Genomic DNA, 21,915 nt, shown 5'->3' on the forward strand with positions numbered 1-21,915 from the left:
TTTTTTCATTTGACTATTTTTATTATTGAGTCTTAAAAGTTTATTATATATTTTGGATAAGAGTTCTTTTTAACATCCGTTCATTGCAACCCCATACTGTGGTTCATCTTTTCATTCTCTTCACAATGTCTTGCAGACAGTAAGTTTTAATATTTTTTTAAGGCAGGGTCTCACCATGTAATTGAGCAAGCTTTAAATTTGCTATGTAGCCTGAATTTATTGCAATTTTCCTGCCTCCATCTCCTGAATTGTGTGTGCAAACATGGCTGGCAAGTTTTTAATTTTGATAATTTCTTCCACAAATTTTTGCTTTTGATGCCACATCTAAAACTCATTACCAAAAACGGGCTCATAAGAATTTAATCCCTTGTTATATTCTAAGAAATGTAGTTTTGCATTTTACATTTAGGCTCATGATTCAATTTGAGAAAATCATAAAAGGTGTAAGGTCTGTATCTATTTCATTTTTGCAGATATATGTCTACTGATCCCAACTCTAATTCCTAAAATGTTTATGCTTTCTTTAACAAATGAACTGTGAACTTTAGTCAAAGATAAGTTGATTATATTTATATAAGCTTATCTTTGGTCTTTCTATTAGGTTTCAGTGTATAACTTGATTAGTCTTTTTAAAAAGCCACAGTGACTCTATTACTGGGCCCTTATAGTATGTCTTGCAGTCTGGTAGAGTCAGCATTCAGTTCTTCTGCACTTGTCTTGCGGTTGGCAAACAAGGGTCCTGTGCCTCTCAAAACAATTTTTAGAATAAAGGTTCTTCATATTAATCAAATAACTTGCTTATTAATATTATATTTAATCTATAAATTGAGGTCCGATGCACCTACATCCACCCTCCCATTCTGGCTGCGCTCAGAGAACTCTGGAATTTCAGGCAGGCAGGCGGGTACACACAGTCCCTGAAGCCCAGCCTGTTTGGGAGTCTCACACCATTTGGATGCAGAGTAAGGGCTGGGCGAATCTGGGGAGCCTGCATCCGCCTTCCCATGTGTCTGGAAGACTGTGGATTTCTAAGCAAGCAGGCGAGCATCATCAGTTTCAGAGGCCTCGCGGCCTGCAGTAAGTGCCCAGTGCACTCTGCCCAAGGCCCAGCCTGTTTGGGACCCTCGAGCCTTCCAGGTGCAGAGAAGTGGCTAAGTGGGTCAGAGGCGCCTACATCCGCCTCCCCATTCCAATTGTGCTGGGAGAACTGTGGAATTTCAGGCAGGCAGGCGGGCACACACCGTTCCTGGAGCCCAGCCTATCTAGAACTACAGAGTTCTAAGCAGGCAGAAGACCACTACTGGTTCCAGAGGCCCAGCAGCCTAGGGGAACTGGGTGCCAGCATCCCAGGAGCTGCGAATGTAGAAGTAGATTTCCAACAGACCCTGAGGAAGCTTTTGAATAATACTTAAAACACAGAAATACAGGAAAATGACAAAATGAAAATACAAATTACATCCTCAAACTTCCAGCCCATCTCAAGAAACCCTAGGAGCGATGTATATAGAAGAAAATATATACAATACATCTCAAATATCAGACATAATAGCTACTGAAATAAACAAGCAACTCCGGGAAGCTTTAAAGCAATTCAAAATCGAAATAATCTCCCAGGTAAAAGAAGAAATGATAAAAGATATGAAAGAGATTCTGAATATATTGAAAGAAAACACAATTTAAAAATTGGAGGAACTAAACAAAAAGAATCCCTAGATGAACAATATAAAAAACAAACAGAATACATAAAGCAGATGCACAGAGATATACAGGATATCAAAAACTCCACTGAAAGCTGTAAAAACTGCCTCAATGAAAGTGAAGATAGAATTTCAGACCTTGAGGACAGGATTGCAGCCAGTGAACAGGAAAGGAAATATCTTTTAAAAATAACAAGGAATCAGTAAATAACAAACAACTGCAAGATGATGAAAAAAAAACATAAGATTGATAGGGATTAATGAAAAAGAAGGGGACAACATAAAGGACGCCAAGAGGATTTAGAGAATTTAGAGAAGTTGGAATGGGGAGGCGGATGTAGGCACCTCTGACCCACTGAAAATCCTCTTGGATTTAGAGAGGTAATAGCTGAAAATTTCCCAAATTGAGATCAGAAACTGACATCAGGTTCAGTGAAGCCTACAGAACCCCAAATGGTCATAACCAAAATAAAACTACACCCAGACATATAATAATCACCATCCCAGAAATCCAACAAAAGAATAGATTATTAAAAGCTGTCAGAGAGAAAAGACAGATCACTTATAAAGGAAAACCTGTCAGAATCACAATAGACTTCTCAGCACAAACAATAAAGTCAATAAGAGCATGGAGTGAAGTATTCCAGATCCTAAAGCAAAATGATTTCCAACCTAGACTGATGTACCCTGCAAAACCATCATTCAAAATCGATGGTGAAATACGATACTTCATGACAAAGAACAACTGAAGAACTTCATGAACACCAAGTCAACCCTACAAAAAATATTGAGAGACAGTTTAGATACACAAAGGAAAAAACCACTAAGCAAAGCAGATAATTAAACAGAATAGAAAGATAAAGATGCAACAGCAGAAAGATAACATGTCAACAATAAGCCAGCATATAACAGTTATAACCATTAAGGTAAATGGCCTCAATGAACCAATCAAAAGAAACAGACTGGCAGAATGGATAAAGAAACAAAATCCAACCATATGCTGTTTACAGGAAACCCATCTCACCTAGAAGGATACTCACAGAGTGAAAGTCAAAGGATGGAAAACAATACTTCATGCAACAGGAATCCAAAAAAAGAAGGAGTAGCCATTCTGTTTGCAGACAACGTGAACTTTAAACCAACAATGATCAGAAAGGACAAAGAAAGTCACTACATACTCATTAGGGGAAAACTCCAAGAGGAAGAGATAACTATCTTAAATTTATATGCACCAAACTCCAGAGCACCCACTTACATAAAACAACTATTAACAGAAATGAAAAATCAAATGATCAGTAACACAATTGTAACAGGAGACCTTAACACACCATTAACACCAAGGGACAGATCAACCAGACAGAAAATGAGCAAACAAATGATAGAACTGAATCACAACTGTGAACAAATGGACTTGATAGACATATACAGAATGCTCCACCAATCAACATCAGAATACACATTCTTCTCAGCAGTACATGGGTCGTTCTCTAAAACAGACCATATGTTAGCTCACAGAACATATTTAAACAAATGCAAAAGAGTTGAAATAATCCGTTTCATGTTATTGGATCATAGCGCTCTGAAATTAGAAATTAATGATAAAAGATACTGCAAAAATCCCACAAACACATGGAAACTGAATAACACAGTGGGTCACAGTGGGTCACAGAAGAAATTAAAGAAGAAATTAAACAATACCTAGAAGAAAATGAAAATGCAGATACAACTTACCGGAATCTGTGGGATGCAATGAAAGCTGTCCTAAGAGGAAAATTTATTGCACTGAGTTCCCACATCAGGAAAACAGAATAAATACAAATAAATAACCTGATTCTACACCTCAAACAGCTAGAAAAAGAAGAGCAAGTGAAGCCTAAAGCCAAAAGAAGAGAGGAAATTATAAAAATCAGAGCAGAAATCAATGCAATAGAGACTAAGAAAATAATCCAAAGAATCAACAAATCAAAGAGTTGGTTCTTTGAAAGAATAAATAAAATTGATAAGCCCCTAGCCAACCTTATTTTAAAAAGGGAAGAAAAAGCTCAAATTCATGCAATAAGAAATGAAAAAGGTGAAATCACTAGACTCTACAGAAATACAGAAGATCAGCAACACCTATTTTAAAAACTTCTACTCTCAAAGGTTTGATAACACAGAAGAAACAGATTCTTAGAAACATATGAAGTACCAAAGTTAGATCAAGAGGATGTAAAACTGCTGAATAACCTAATCTCTATTAATGAAATTCAAAATGTAATTAATTCCTTACCTACAAAGAAGAGCTCAGGCCCAGATAGATTCACTGCAGAATTCTACAAGAAATACAAAGAAGATCGAATGCCAACACTCCTCAAACTTTTCAATGAAATTGAAAGGGAAGCAATCCTTCCTAAGTCATTCCTGGAAGCAAATATTACTCTAGTACCAAAACCTGAGAAAGACCCAACTAAAAAAGAGAACTATAGACCAATTTCCCTAATTAACACAGATGCAAAAATCCTCAATAAAATATTGGCAAATAGGATGCCGCAAATCATCAAGAAGATTATACACCATGACCAAGTGGGATTCCTCCCAGGAATGCAAGGATGGTTCGACATATGTAAATCAATAAATGTAATCCACTATATCAATAAAGCCAAAAGTAAGAATCACATGATCATTTCTATAGATGCAGAAAAAGCCTTCAATAAGGTCCAACATTCATTCATGATAAGAACTTTACAGAAAATTGGAATAGATGGTCTTTACCTCAATATAATAAAGGCCATTTATGACAAACCAACAGCCAGCATCATACTAAATGGCCAAAAATTGAAAGCCTTTACTTTAAAATCAGGCAAAAGACAACGATGTTCTTTATCACCACTGCTATTTAATATAGTATTGGAAGTACTAGCCGGAGCAATTAGACAAGAGAGAGGAATAAAAGGGGTAAAGATAGGAAAAGAAGAAGTTAAATTATAATTGTTTGCAGATGACATGATACTCTATATATAAGACCCCTAAACTCCATGTAAGATTCTTAAATATAATAAATAAATTAAGCAATGTAGCTGGATATAAAATCAATACTCAGAAATCAATAGCATTCCTATACACTAACAACAAAATCACAGAGAGGGAAATAAGAGAAACCACACTCTTCACACTAGCAAGCAAAAAAATGAAATATTTAGGAATTACTCTTACGAAAGAAGTGAAAGACCTATCAAGGAAAATTATAATACACTGAAAAAAAAATTGAAGATGATCTCAGAAAATGGAACGACATCCTCGCTCATGGATAGGAAGAACGAATATTGTGAAACATGGCCTTTCTCCCAAAACTGCTATACAGATTCAATGCAATCCCAATAAAAATACCATCAACATACCTTATAGATCTAGAAAAATCACTCCTAAAATTCATCTGGAACCAAAAGAGACCTGGAATAGCAAAGGCAATTCTAAGCAGCAAAGGCAAGACAGGAGGCATCACAATCCCTGACTTGAAGTTATACTACAAAGCAACAGTAATAAAATCAACATGGTCCTGGAATCAAAACAGAGCCAAAGACCAATGGAATAGATTAGAAGATACAACCACAACTACAAATACACTCAACCACCTTGTCTTTGATAAAGGAGCCAAGCAGGTTCACTGGAAGAATGACAGTCTCTTAATAAACGGTGCTGGAAAAACTGGCTCTCCATTTGCCAAAAACTAAAACTAGACCCATGGCCTATCACCAAGTACTAAACTAAAATCTAAATGGATCAAAGATCTGAATATTAAAACAGAAACACTAAATCTATTGGAAGACAAATTGGGTAGAAACCTTGAAGACATAGTGCTAGGTAGAGAATTCATGAACAGGACTCAAACCGCATGGGAAATACTCCCCAGAATCAATAACTGGGACCATCTTATTAAAAAGTTTCTGCATGTCAAAAGAAATCTTCAGCATAGTGAAAAGAAAACCCACAAACTGGGAAGATCTTAGTGAACTCCCCCTCAGACAAGGAACTTCTGTCTAAAACATATAAAGAATTTTAAAAACTCAGACCCCCAAAATTCAAAGATCCAATCCAAAAATGGGCATCTGAGATGAATATGCACTTCTCAGATGAAGAAATACAAATGGCAAATAAATACAGGAAAAGATGTTAATCACCATTAGAGAAATGCAAATTAAAACCACACTGAGATTCCATCTCACTCCTGAAAGAATGGCCAGGATTAAGAAAACCACCAACAACAAATGCTGGAGAGTGTGTGGGGAAAAAGGAACTCTCTTACACTGTTGGTGGGAGTGTAGACAGGTACAACCTTTGTGGAGGTCAGTGTGGAGATTTCTCAAAAAGCTGGGATTGGAAGTCCCATTTGTTCCAGCTATTCCACTTCTAGGCATATTCCCAGAAGAACTGAAAGCATCATACCACAGTGATATATGCGCACCTATGCTTATAGCAGCACAATTTGTAATCATCAGATCTTGGAAACAACCCAAGTGTCCATCAACTGAGGAATGGATAAAAAAGTTGTGGTATTTCTATACAATGGAGTACTACTCAGCTATAAAGAAGGATCACATTGAGATATTTATCAATAAATCGGCGCAGCTTGAGACCATACTCATAAGTGAAATAAATCAATTCCACATGTGTGAATACCGAATAGTTTCCCTAATATAAGAAATGATTCAAATATATAAAAGTATGTGGTACTCATGATTCCCCATTATGTGGCCTTGAAGCCTTATAAAGTTTTCACATAGCAATTGGAATGGCTTTATTGTGGGCTGCTTGATATTATGGCCTGTGATTTTGAAGAAAACAATTCATCATAATAGCTAGTTCTGATTTACTCTCATCTTGGTTTGAAGCCCCAACAAACTATGGCTCTTTTGTCTCCATCGGTTTTATCATGATGTATCTTGCTGGATTTCATTATATGTGATAGTATAAACAAAAATTGTTATAGGCAAAGAGATAATATAGAAACCATTGTTTGTTTTTCTGTTAGCTGGTTCTAAATACCCTACAATGCTTTCATCCACTTGAATGGTTTTACACTGACTTGATATGTTTGATGCTATAGTATGTGAAGTTATATTCAAATATTTCAAGGAAAAAGACTCTATGGTAAATACTATTAAGTCGGGTTATTTCGTGGTGAAGCACTAGGTTGCTGAAAAATTCAGGCTTTGACCTGCATTGTAATGTTGTTATGTCCTCTTTTTTTATTCAATCTCTCCCTTATTCATTAAAAAAATTATTTAGTGATTTTTAATGAATTTTTAAGGGGAAAATAAAGAAATCAGTAGGATATATTATAGTAACTTTTTGATTTCTTATTAACTTGATTTGAAGTCCTGTAATACTCCCACTATCTTATTTTGACTGATTAGACTATGTTCCGTGCTGTATGATAGTATCAAGTTTGAGGGTATAGGCAACTACTTTGAAGGCAATAAGATTCACTATGATGCCCATTCTGGTTTGACTATTATCTTTTTTGGAAGTCCTGTAATGTTTACAAGGTTTAGGTTTTATTGGTTTTGTTCTCTACTGTTTTGCTCAACTTTTAATACCTAATGAGATAGACAATTCTTTTTAAGGAAGCAAGAGGCATTATGGTAACCATTGTTGATAACCTTGTACTCTGTTTTTACATCATGTGCTATGTCTATCCTTGGTTTTGACTGACAGCTTTGTTTTGCCATATTTGACTTTATTCTCTTCCAAAAAAAAAAGTAATAAGAACTATGGAGTAATAAAACCCAAAATGTGTAAATTTTGTTGTAAATAAGAGAGAAAAAAAGTGCTCTAAAGGATACAACTGCAAGTGTGTTTAGAGGTGTTAAATAGATGACCATATTAATGTTTTTGGTTGGATCATTGAACACAACTGTTTGTAGTCTCACGGTTTGAATGTCCACTTCGTATGCTTTGATCCTGTGACTTGAGCAACTATCTCTAGGATGATAATGTGTAATCTATTAACTGGTGATTTCTCACTGGTTTTTTTTTTGGTAGTTCTGTATTACTTGTTCCCTTTAACTGTTTTGTTTTTCCTCTTTTTCCTTTTAAATAAAAAAAATGTTAAAAAATCTATAAATTGAGAAGAATTTACACTTAGATAAAATTGAATCTTCTCATTTCTTTGTTTCTTTTCATTGAAATGTGTTTTGCAGTTTTCTTCATATAGGTCATCTATGTTTTATTAGATTTAAACCTATTTCTTTTAGAATGCTAGCATAAATTGTAGCACGTTTTTAATTTTAAAATCTAGTTTTTAATTAGTATGTATGAAAAATGATTATACTATTTCATAACTTTATAGTTTATAATTTTACTATACTGCATTAGTTCCTGGACAAATTTCTGAATCTTTGGGTTTTCTACATAAATAACTGTGAAATATTGAACAAACATTGTTGCCTATCATTCTTTTATTACTTTTCTTATTGCATTATAATTGTATCCTATTTAAGTGTTCATTTCATACAAATAGGACTCAGACCATTTAAAAATTATCTTATTTTCCCATGTATAGTATATAACAAAAAGGTATTCAGTAATACAATCACTGTATTGTAGAAAAGAATTTTTACAAAGTGCTCACACCACCATAAAATTACTAGTTAGGAGTTAACATTACTAAACCTACCATTGTAAAATCGTGTACACTACCACTAAATGAATACAGCTTATCTGCTATGTATTTTCCTAGGGACATAATTATTTTTTCACTTAAAAGCATAAAGTAAAATCTAACTTTCCCATTAAGCTATGAACTAATAAGAGAATTCTTCTCGGGGCTGGGGATTTATCTCAGCGGCATAAGCGCCTGCCTTGCAAGCAGGCAGTTGTGAGTTTGATCCCTGGTACTGATAAAAAGGAAAAAGACAAAAAAATAAAACATAAATAAAAGAGAGAGAGAGAGAGAGAGAGAGAGAGAGAGAGAGAGAATTCTTCTCCCCACTCTCCAATCCCAGGGCACAATATAGTTCTATCACAAAGTTAGCATTCAACAAAGTTCTGATGAATTTCACAATTCCTGAATGGAAATTAAATACATTGCAACAAATCAGGACAAGTCCCTAAGGAAAACAGTATAACCTTAGTATAAGGCCAAACTGTTTCTTACACTGGAGTATATCTTTTGGGGAGCATTTCAAAATATACTTTCTGGTGTAATCAGTTATGATCTGTGACTTTTCCCTTATTCTGAAAGTATATTCATTTTATCACTATGAATTGATTTTATAACATTTTCTCTAAAAGTTTTCACAATACTTCAAAGCATGGAAGAGAGATTATCTTGATTTTTAAAACAGAAATGTTGAGATATAGAGAGAAACCATGGAACTTTCCCCCACAATCCTCTCCCACAATGCTAACATTCTGAACACAAAGTATAATAATTTAATAATTATAGTGTCCTATACATTAAATATCACATATATTTTAAATGCCAAGATATTTATTAATACTAATTTGATAGTAACTCTCAATGTTTCTTCCTTTCTAAAATAGTATATGTTATCATTTAAAGTACTTCAGCTCTTTGAATATCAGGTCTGAAATTAAAAGAGCAATGATTATTACAACAATTTATGGTAAGAATAGAATGAATCAATGGTGATAATTGTTAATCGTGATTAACATCTTCCCTTTATAAGTACTCTGTTCATTTTATATTCAAAGTGACTCACATAAATTTTCTAAATTTATAGGCCCTACTTCCATGAGTATCCTTAATGTTTGAAACTCGAGGCTGCTTTCTCGAATTCAGTGATTTAAATCAACAAAAAGCAATTTGTAAATATTTGTAAATATTTATAATTTGACTACAAGCAATTTTACTTATCCAAAACATATATGTTAAAATCAATCAATACAAGCAGTCTCTTGAATTCAGGAATCATTTATTCCTTGAACACCAACTCTCCATTTCTGATACTGCTCTCGAACATCTTTCAGAACCTATTTTAAATTTCACTTTCTCAATGCAACAGCCCCATTTCTGCTAGTTATCTACTAGGTTTCGTGGTTTCGCAGATACAACTTCCTACTAAATTAACTCAGTTCCCTTTGTCAGCAATTCACTGTAATGTTTTCATATCTTCCTATCATGCTCTTTGCACCCAAACACTGACCAGCACCAGCATTCACTTAGGTATGTACTGAATGATGAAGTGGACCCTTATAGGTGCTGAGCACACTACAATAAATGTGCTGACTTCTTGGGAAAAAGAGGGTAACAGGAGTTGAAAGACAATGAAGTTGACCAACTGAACTAAAGAGTTCCTACTCCATCCTATTTGTATCAGTTAATTGTTCTCTTTGAATCTGAATTTCTAGAAATAGTAGTAATGATTAATTATAAGCCAATCTTACCCATAAGCAAATTAATTTTAAAAAGGTAGTAATTAAACAATAGTCATAAATGAGATATACTGGTTTATTTATCCTAGAAAACAATATTTTCAGGGAATCTGCTATTTTTGTATGTTATAATTTTTGCTTCTATTGTACATTTCATTATTTCTGTATACTTTAGCGTAAAGCTCCCATTATTTGTATTTTTATACTGCATTAGATAAGCACTATAAATTTATGTAAAATCTTTTTTGTCTGTTAGTTACAGCTACATCACACATTTTTCAGTAGAAATCACTGGCTATGAGTGTGGCTTGTAGCTCAGTGGTAGAACATAGTACATAGTTCACACTTTTCTCTGAATTTAATGCCCAGTACCAACAATAACAACAACAAAAAGGAAATTAAAATAGGGGCTGTCACACTTGGTCACTGGAAATTGCCATTGAGGATTAAATATTTTTGAGAATACAAACACATTTGGGAGTGATCCATAAATTATTTACAAACATATTTTCAAATTTCCAAATATAAATTTGTCATTGTAAGTTTCATTTTGATAGTATTTATTTTTAATTTAGCTGTTTTATTAAAAAAAGTTTGTTTCCACTGATTTGAACACAATATAATTTTACCAGTCACTGTTTTTGACATACAATACAGTCCACAGAGCATGACAGAGATATATTGATTCTGTATAAGTTATGGTGAAGAAATTTCATAGATTTCTTAACTTAGCAAATCTTGTTCAAGTACTAATTTTTATTAATGCTATCGTTAATGTATATATAAATTTATGAATGCTATATTTTTAAAGGATTTATTCTTTTCATTATTACTGTTATCATCACAAAACCTTCCTTTTCAGTGTTAAATTTTTATTTCCATATTAATGTCTCAAAATGAATTATTACTACTTTACAATCAATATTAATTTATATTTAGTATCATATTCTGATGGGTTCTTTGCTCATCACTATTTCTATTTTTTATTTTATGTCTTGTTCCTTCATACTAAAGCATAACCTAGGTAATTCTTTTTAAAAGGTGAATGTCAAACTACCTTAGATGTAACATCCCTGAAAATACTTTTATTAATGTCTTTACTGTCAAAGAAGAAGTAGAGGTCTTTATCTTATGCTTTTAAAAATATATTCCTCTTGGCCTTCGCCATCTATTGATGCTGATGAGTAATCTGGGGTCAGAGCAACTGTCATTTGGTTTTAAAGTAATTCCTTCTCTTTCTCTAGAAACTTTGATATCTCCTTTTTCTAAATATGTCATAGTATTAGAACAATCAAGTCTATGTGAAATACTTACATCTTTTCTTTCTTCTAGAAAATGTTTTACTATAGCTACCTAAAGACGGCTTCTCTGTCAATCTCTTTTTCTGTATTTCTCTTTTTCTGTAATTTTATTTATGTCTGCATCTTCTAAGCTTCTTAAGTGTCCCATTTTTAAAGTCAAGGGTTTGGTAAATGCCCAGGGCTGGAATTAAACTTGTGATCCTTCTGACTCAGTCTCCCAGAGTCCTGGGATTACATGCACATATCACGGTACCAACTACTTTTCATTTCTTTACGCTCCCATAAGGTGCTCTGGGAGTATTTCTGAGTTATATCTTTTTCTTTGTTTAAGCTAAATCCTTTCATCCTGCAAAAACTAACTTTTCCATGAAATTTTTACTGTACTAAATATTTCCAATAAATTATTTTTCAAATCAGTCAAATCTATTTTTCAAATTCTATCAAATTTTAATTAATATAGTTTTTCTTTTTTGTTATTGTTTTTGTGGTGCTGGGGATTAAACTGAGGGCCTTGCTCAGGCAAGGCAAGAGCTCTACCACTAAACCGCCACCCCAGCCCTATACCTATTATTTTAAAGGCCTGACTATAATTTTATTTATATATTTAGAGATTAGATTAATGTGCTATCAGGATATGCTGAGTATAACTGATAATTATAACTGATAGCTTTCATGTTGTACTTTCTTATTTTTTGTTTCAATTTTTTTTTCTTTGTACTTCTCTTTTTACCTAGCAGAGAAATTGTGACCTCCCCCACCTATACTTCCCCGCCCTCCTACTTTTAGACTCAGATTTTCCACTGGAAGCTGTAACATTAAGGTGCCACTAAAGGAATTAGTGGCACTAAAGGAATTAGAAGCTAGTTACATTGTCACTGGCCGAATGGTTATGACACTTACTATACAGCTTCCTTTGCTCTGTTATACTGCTTTATATGTACCGCCTTGGGCCTGAATGGCAGTTGCATCTGTGAGATAAGTCTAGTTCTCTAATATGCATGGTGATTTTCGTACTTGTTACCCTGCAAAAACCAAACTACTTGGAACAGATGAGACTAATGGAGTAGCTCGAGTTCCCTACTTAGAGTTGAATGTTTCTAGGGCTGGGCAATTAGCTCAGTGGCTCAAGCACTTGCCTGGTGAGCCTGAGGTCATGAGTTTGATCCCTAGTACCTCCCCCAAAAAGTTAGAGTTAGATGTTTCTATACATTTCTGACCCAAAAGGAATTCAATTTCGTTTTTAGTTTAGTTTGTGTGTGTGTGTGTGTGTGTGTGTGTGTGTGTCTGTGTGTCTGTGTGTTCAGTTATAATGTTGTACCACAGCTATATATGTTCACTCATGTTTAGAGAAGCACAATTGGAATTACTAAATCTTGTCAACAACCCAAGTGCCCATCACTGAAGGAAGAAATAAAAAAGATGGTGATAATTTTACACAATGGAGTACTATTAGCTATACAGGAAGACTGAATCAAAGTTTTTATACATGATTTGACGTGAATTGAGATCATATCCATAAGTGAAATAAATCAAACTCACAAGCATAAATACCATATTGTCTCCCTAGTGTAAGAAACAGAAAGAGCAAATATGATCCAAAATCTACAATAAATACTGTATAATGGTGAAAAATTGTTCAAAGAGGAAAACTAACTGGGAAAAAGTAAAGGAGGAAAGAAGGAAGAGAAAAGGAAACACATAAATGTATACACACAAACACAAACACACACACACACACACACACAAAAGAGCTAAAATGACTATACTACCAAATGTATTAGTTCTTGAAAAGAACAGTTAAAATTCATATGATTAGATAAATTTTACATGTCTATATCTGGTAATCTAAGGTAATTTTACCTTTGAAGGTAACAATATGCAATATTATAACCACTGTTAAATTCCTATCATCTTGTTTTGAAAACCTATACTGTTATTGTTTTGGGTTTCTTGTTGTTGTTTTTGTTTGTTTCTTTTGTTGCTTTTTTTCTCTGTCTTAAATACATAAAAAAGTTGTGAAGACTCAAATCATTACATGTCCATCATTCTGAAATGTTAGCTATTTCTAATTATTTTGACCCTTCCTTGGACATTTCCTCATGTCCAAGTAGAAAAAACAATACCTATATTACATGTATTCTGGGTCGTTTATCATGAGATAACTACAAAAAGACACTGAAGTTCTATATAAGCATAACGTATTCTAAATTTAAATTTGTCCTCTTCACTTTCATAATATTTAATCACCTTCAAACCAACAGGCAAAAACTCTTGAAGAATGTATCTCAGTCTAAAATCCCAAGACACTGTCATATGTCTTCTGAATTAACTATGAAATTAACTACCTATGAGACTACAATGTTTCTTAGAATACATACTTTGCTTAGCGACACAGAATATTTTATTTTTCAACCACTAATTCTAACCATAGATAAATCATATTTCGGGTTATTTTTTCTTTTTGTTATTTACATATTATTAAACTGACAACTAAAATCATGCAAAATGTTTATGAGGTACTGTGATATTTTCATACTAGTGTACATTGTATAATGTTTACATCAACTTATATATATCTTCCCAAAGACTTGTAATAACTATACAGTGATATATAAAAAAGCTACTGACTTTCGTTTGTTGATTTTGTGTCCTGCAACTTCATTGAATTGTGTGTTAGTTATAATATTGTTTGCATGAAATTCTTAAGTTTTTAATATATGAGACCGTGCATTGTGGAAAAAGTGACAATTTGTCATTCTCTTTTCCAATATGGATGCTGCTTCTTCCTTTTGCTTGGCTGCTCTGCTAAGAGTTCTAGCATAATACTAAGTAAAAGCGATGAAAGTAGCTATCCATTTTTTTTATTCGAGATCATGAAGGAAACTTGTTTTGATTTCATCTCACTCAGTATCATATTAGCTCTTAATTTGTTAAATATGGGTTTTATTACACTGAGATAAGCTAGCTTATTGAAGATTTTAATCATGAAGTAATGGTGATTTATACTAAATTTTCTGTTTCCAATTCAAATATATTTTTGTCTCTCACTCTGTTGATAACTTTCACATTTATTGATTTTCATATATAAAAAACAAGAACCTGTACTTTAGAAGCTACCTAAAAACAACTCTTAAATCTAGCTTCAGTATTTATTTGATAAATTTATTTTTTTAATACGAGTTTATTACACTGGATATTCCCACAACCAGTTTAGTTGGGATGGCACTTGGTTGGTGTTGGTAGCACAGAACAAATTATTAAAAATAATTTTGATCACTCTCAAAAGTACCTTAGCATTTTGAACACTTTACTTGTAAAACAATACACATCTAGATTATATACAATTTCACATTTCAAGTTGTACATAAATACCAATCTTTATGATGAATACTTTATTTGGATTTTGCATTTTTCCACTATCTCTATTTTTCTGTTTGACTGATTGAATGTACTTGTCACATGACATAAAATCTACATTATTTATTGGGACATTTTTAGTCCTTTCAAGTAATTGGTAGAAATAATGAATTTGAGACATTAGCAATCTCCATATTGCAGATGAAGATACAGTAGAAATACAACTTCCCTATGAAGAGATTCACATAATAATGTGGATAAATATGTTTCTCTTTTATGGACAATTCTTCAAAAATATTCTACTGTTTAAGCACAAATGTTATTAACAAATAACTTAAGTGTTCCTAGTTTTTTTCCTAACACTTGTTTGAATTGTACTAGTAGTTTTCTTTTTTATTTGATTATATACACTGAGCAATTACTTGAACAGAGTCTCCCTGAAAAATACAGAAATGAATGCTTATAGATCCCTGGAAATATATTATTTTTTCACTTATAAGAAAAATATTGTATTTATGTTATGCAGTAAAAGCACAAAGCAGTCAATAAAATTTGAAAAAATATAAAAATTAAAACAATAAATCAGATATCAAAATAGATCATGAAACAATAGTAATTAATACTGTTGGTATCAGTGTATAGTTAAAAAATAGCAATGTAAAAAAAAGCAATCCTCAACTCCCTGTCCAAAATAAAAACAAACTCACCCATAATCACATGTTATATAAATTATAGGTGTAATATATTGATCTGGGAACAGTCTGTACCCAAATGGATTCAATTAACAGACTTTTTTAATAAAGAAAATACACATGAATACTTGAAGAAATGTTCAGCATCACTGATCTTTTGAGAAATGCAAATGAAAACAACGAGAGTCCATCTTACTCCAGAAAGAATACCCACGATCATAAAATCAATCAATAACAAATATTGGTGGCACTGTCAGGAAAAAGGAACCCTTTTCCACTGTTGATGGTAGCACAGACTGATACAACCACTGTGGAATTCAATGTGGAGATTCCTTAAAACCCTAGGATTGGAGGTCCTATTCAATCCAGCTCTTCCCCTTCTGGGCAGTTTCCCAGAGGAACTGAAAACATCAATGCCACAACTATATATGTTTACTCATATTTATAGCAGCATGATTTGGAATTGCTAAATCTTGGAAACAACACAAATGCCTATCAACTGTGGAATGAATAAAAATAATGCAGTATTTTTATAGAATTGGTTATTATTTAGTTATAAAGAAAGATAAATTTGAGGGTTTTACAGATAAATGGATTCAACTTGAAATCATACTCATAAGTGAAATAAAACAGACTTGCATGTGTAAATATAGTATTGTCTCTCCAGTGCAAATAAAATTGACAGAGGAAATAAGATTCAAAAGGTACAACAGATATTATGAAAATTAAAGGGAAAGAAAGTGCTCAAAAGTAAAGAACAACTGGAATAGGGGAAAGGAGAAAAGAAAGAAGGGAAAACATTATACGTGTGTGTGTGTGTGTGTGTGTGTGTGTGTGTGTAATATATAACTATACTACTAATCTTGTTAATCAAGTAGAAATTTGAGATTTCATTGTTTTATCATTTTTGTCTAAATTTTGTAATCTGAACATGTATTTTTAAGAAAATAGTACACAATATATTAACTAGTGTTAATATTCTATTTTTTAAAAATTCTGCATCACTTTTATCCTTTGTGTTTAAAATAAAACTAAGTTATATTAGATAAAAAGAAAATACACATGGACTCTGTGTTATAGAATTAGATATCTGTTTCATAAAATATGCCACATTATGGACCAAAATACAAATCAAATATTTACTGATGAAAGTGATGATCAACATCATATAAAAATGCCTTATATTTGAACACTCCTTGGATAAATCCACAGTAACTCTACCTTATTTATTGAGAACTTACAATTATAGACCAAATTCAATAATCAGTGTTTGACTAATATGAAAATGTTCAATATTTTAACTGTTGAAGACATTTACCTTACAGCAAATAAATTAAATAAATTTTGTTCATTATTGGATCAAAATATGCATTCTTACAAGTTATACAGGCTGATGGGATAAATCTGGGTAATCCCAAAGACAGGAGAAATTTTAAAACATGCTGAAGAAAATTAAAGGAAAATATAAAAGTAATATTGTTCAGTGAGTCATCTAATTAAGTCTGGAATTCCATTTTTTAGTGCCATTCTTAACTAAAATAATAAAACCTAGATAAATGTCAAGTTCCAAGAAGCATATACCATGATCAACAGCATATTTAACACATAATATGAATTTTCATTACATGTTTAATGTGAAAAATGAATATGATATTCAGACACTAATTTCATAATCTAATGTGATTCTAAAAATTCAGAATTTAATGAGAAATTTTTAAGAGTCAACTCTGGCCTTCTTTTATTTTAACATTTACCTAAACATTAAAAGTAACTTTTAATTTTTCTCAGTTGCAACTGAAAATTAGTGCAGTTGATTCTACTTTATATATCAATAGTATTAGTGGCACAGAAATGAGTTGACATACAGTCAGTTTTGTATTAAAATCACTTTTTTTCAAATTTTAGGTAATGGGTAAAGAATCCATTCTCGTTTATCCTTTTTCCTACAACACATTAAATTTGAGAGGGAATGAAAATCTACTTTGTTATTAAATATAATAAAGATGACTTTTAAGTATTCAGATAAATATTCAAAAAATTCTCAAAATAAATTTTTCAAGGATTATACTTGTGCAGAGAAATTTTAAAACCATCAGAGACTGATAAAATCCTTGTCAAATTATTTTTCCAAGTTTTTTATTTTAAAGAAGCTGTATTATTACAGAAATACAATATTATTAAAAGAAAAAAACTGCCTCTTCCAAACACAGAGCGAGTCTTGGAGCCTGTTTAAGACACACAAAAGCATCTGAAGGAAGGTTACACTCATCACACTGACACTGCAGATGAGAAAATACCCAGGGACAAAACAAAACAAAAACACACAATGCTGGGCTGTGGATTTCACTGCAAGTATTCTTTTTGTCACTTGTTTCTTTGCAAAGACAGTCCCTTCCCGATGTGCTTCTGTTCAAATGGAGAAAGATAAGGTGTGCAATTAACCAATAATGGTAGACCTACAAAGCTGATACTTTAAAAATCACTTATAACCCTTTATAGGAAAACAATTTTGAAAAACGTTTTTCTATTTTAGTGTGCTTTTCTAACCTTTGCTTAATTTGGTTGAAAAATAGATTTCTATTTCTTTAAAGGTCAAAAATCAATCTTTGTTTTATAAATCAAATCATAAAATCATTTGCATCAGTTGCACTTTCACTTAAGTATTCATGTCAATAGTTCAGTAGTTTTAATAGTATTTTTCACTTCACCCTTTTCCAAGATACCCACACTGCTAATGTTTTGTTTATCGTCATAGTAACTTTAGTCAGATAAATTTAGGTAAACTCCACTTTGACCTTGGATACAGGATCTTCTGAAGCAAAGCACCCTAACTAGAAAACATTAAAACGTAATTGAAAACTTTAATTGGTAGTTCCAACAGGGATACTTTCATTTATTGTTTATATTGAAACCACTGTTACACAAAACATAACTGAAATGCAATAGGAAAATATATTTTTTAAAAATAAATTTCTTAAGTTCAGTCAAGATAGATTTTTTTGGAATTTAATGTTTCATTCTTCATTAGGAAGGATGCTCAGAAAGTTCCAAATAGTGTTATAGTGAGATTTTACTGATTTTCTGATGAATTCTGTACAATACTGAAGGTACACATAAAACTCTTTAAGTAGATCTTCAAATAAATAGACTACTTTGTGAAAGAGTAATAGAAGCTCATTAAAACCAAGTGAAAGTTTCTATATGAACAGTGTTTCTGTCTCCAGCTTCTTTTCTTTCTGATCCTGTCTCTCTCGCTTCTTACTCTCTCTCTCTTGAGCCAAGATCAATAGTCAATGATTTTACATTTTGACTCATTTTTGTTTTGTTTTGTTCTTTTACTGTAGCCAATCCAACTTTGGCCTGTTTCAATGAAGAAACAACGGGTGGACAAAGGAAGATGAGAATTTCAGTGAATTTTCTTCATCAACTAATGATTTTCTCAGGTTGTAAAGATTGTAACTTACACTGGTCAGCTAAGCCTAATGCAGTTTTGAATTTGGTGAAGGAAGAAATTAAATCCAAGAATTTATTGCAACAACACACAACATCAAATTGTTTCTATTTTCTTATTGCCAGAAGACTTTCCATAGAATTAACCTGTCAGAAAGCCAGAAGGAAATAACCCTGATTTATTACTGAAAGCAAAGTGAACTGAAGCTGGAGGGATATTATAGAAGGGATCCTAAAGGGAAAGAATACCTTGTATTTAAGTTGACAAAAGCAGATAGGTAAGTCATTAACTAAAAATCTAGTGTAGACAAGCATTTAATTTTTCTTCTAGCCAATTGATCTCTTAAGATTAGAAAATATTATTATAATTTAATTTTAAACTGATAATTGAAATAATGCAAGGAAAGTGACTTGTCAACTCCAAATAAGAAATCCCTAAGAGGATAAGGATTTGGCAGGAACAAAGCCATTGACAAAGGATTTATAAAAGAGAAAGCCAAAATCAAAATTTATGGGCTCAATAGTGGAAAAGAACATTCATTTTATTTCATTATACATTTTAATCCAAATATCATAACTACTCCCAATTGATAAATTCACAAAATCTAGTAATTTTCTTGTTGTTGAAAAATATTATTCAGTTTGAAGATTTTTTTAAAAATATCAAACCTCTATTACTCTAAGAAATGACAAAATACTGTTGAAATATTATTTCAATCTGTAAAGATCAAGGAAAAGAATCAGTTCATAAATATAGCCTTTTCATAAGAGTCTCCTTGCTGCACTTCAATGTAAAGTTAACAAATAAATTCTACTTTCAGAATATCGCTTTATCTATTATCTTTCAAAATAATAACCTGTAGTGGCAGTTGTAAATAACTTTTTTTAAATTCATTTTTATAGGTAAATTGTCAAATAAAAAATACTGTTGCAGAATATGTATAATTTTGCCGTGTATCACACTACAAATATTGTGTAACAATAAAACACCAATGATTCGTAATTTCAAATACTAGGACCTGGTAATAGAAAAAGGAGAACTAAGTGTACCTCTTACATACCTCAGCAGCAAACTGCTGCAGTCCACCAATGTTAATTGGTCCCTCCTCAGTGGCATATAAATTGCATCCTCCTACACAAAGATCAGAAGTTGGACACACCATTCCACAAGTAAGACCAAGTGGGTTGTCAGAAAAGATCTTCTTAGCAGCTCCATAATAGTTCTACAAAAAGTAAAATTTTATTATATAACAATGTGTCTTAATTTAACATCAAATAATGAAAAATACATTATTCTTTTATTTAGATAACTAGACTAAAAATTGAATGTCAAAATGTATATATGATAAATTGTTAAATCAGTATTTATCATCAACTAGCAATAACACAGTGTGTGACATGCAGAGATACTATACTATATTATACTATATTTAATATACTATATACTAATGTGTAAAGTAATTTTAGAAAAATCAAAAAATAAATATACTCTATTAATCCTTTTAATTCATAAAACATCCTAATATGTTACCTTACATTTTTCTTTTCGGTTCAAAAAATGTAACCGAAGTAGCATTGTTTGATCAAGATTAAAATCTGTCCTCCAAAAGAGTATCACCAGGGATTTAACTCAGCGGCATAAGTGCCTGCCTGGCAAATGTGAAGTTATGAGTTCAATCCCTGGTACCAATAAATAAATAAATAAGAACACCAACAAAGGTTATATTTAATAATCCTCCACATGACCAAATTAAAAGCAGTCTGAGCCTTCCCTTCATTCATCGGACCTGTTTTACGACACTCTGTTGATCAACATTCTTAACTAGCAGTGCATTAACCAAAGACAGACATGAAACATACTTTACAGAGACTCCTTGACCACACCTCGACAAGTTCACCTCTCCTCACTCCTTCCCCACGCTTGACTACTGTATTATAAAATAGATCAGATAACCTCTTATTTTCACAATAATTTTTGAATTCTCATTTTAGAAAACACAACAACTATATCACTATTTACTGACTAGATAATCAAAAATAATTTCAATATTGAAAAATTTTTTGCACTAATAACAAATAAGATGTGGGCCCAAATAGTGCTACTGATATCTCTCAAGTACATCAAAATTTTTTTTAAAAGTTAGAGAAACTGTAACAGTCAAGAAGAACTAAGAAGAAACAAAAAACAAACATCATATGATTATCTTAGAGATGGGATTCTTCAATAGGTAAGGGAAATTGCATAAAAATTAAGGAAAATTAATAAAATTTTACAATATAGTAGGGAAAATTATATTAGGCATATATAGAAATTATTGTTAGAATACTTCTATAAGTATAAAACTTCTACAATACAAGAAAAGTATGGCTTTAATATTACGATTTAATGCACTTATTTTTTCTTTGGCTTTTGTTTAAGATACTATTTAAGGTTTTTAAGAGCATATTTTTTCCCTAGGAAGAAGCAAATGAAGCAACTTAAATATAATAAATTCTTGATGAATATAAATGTAAATCAGCAGCAGCAGCAGCGTCGTAACAGCGAGATAAGGGATAGAGTCAAGGAACTGAACACGTGCCTAACACATGGGAGGCCCTGCTTAAATCACCAGAACTATAAAAATAATTATAGCAATAATAAACCAGGAATACTTATTATTTATCTTTTAGTACATTCCAGCCTTTCAAAAGTCCTTGATTTAACCTTCTTATCAATAAACTTTCATTATAAAAGAAACCCAGCACTCAATCCAAAATTTCAGAATAACTAAAGAAGCGATTGATAAACAAATAAAGAAGTAAGCCCTACAGAAATTGAATTTCATAGGGAAATCTTTAAAGTAAAATGTTCCTCAAAATTCAAGAAAAAAAAATAAAAGAGATAAAAAATTAAAAACATCAGAATACTAAAATGTATTTCAAAATAATTACACTGTCACTCTTGACTAAATAAAATATTTTAAAATGGAAATTAGTACATGTTTTGAAAAACACCTGTGTTGCTTAGCAATATTTGTCTTGCTTAGTGTGTTCCCTCAGCAA

The 21,915-nt window shown here is 32.1% G+C and overlaps 1 protein-coding gene across 5 annotated transcripts in view; it reads right to left on the reverse strand.

Annotated features, from left to right (window-relative positions):
- The window catches only part of Dpyd (dihydropyrimidine dehydrogenase), an 816,845-nt gene that overhangs the window by 580,466 nt on the left and 214,464 nt on the right, over positions 1–21,915 (reverse strand). For all 5 annotated transcript variants that reach the window (XM_003478953.5, XM_063254705.1, XM_063254712.1 and 2 more), the window contains one exon: positions 19,935–20,096. In XM_003478953.5, coding sequence (XP_003479001.2) covers positions 19,935–20,096 — 162 coding nt within the window. The remainder of the gene's footprint in view (positions 1–19,934; positions 20,097–21,915) is intronic.

This window comes from Cavia porcellus, unplaced genomic scaffold (assembly GCF_034190915.1).
Source record: "Cavia porcellus strain 051 isolate PalLab524CR breed Dunkin Hartley unplaced genomic scaffold, mCavPor4.1 scaffold_1, whole genome shotgun sequence".
NCBI lineage: Eukaryota > Metazoa > Chordata > Mammalia > Rodentia > Caviidae > Cavia > Cavia porcellus.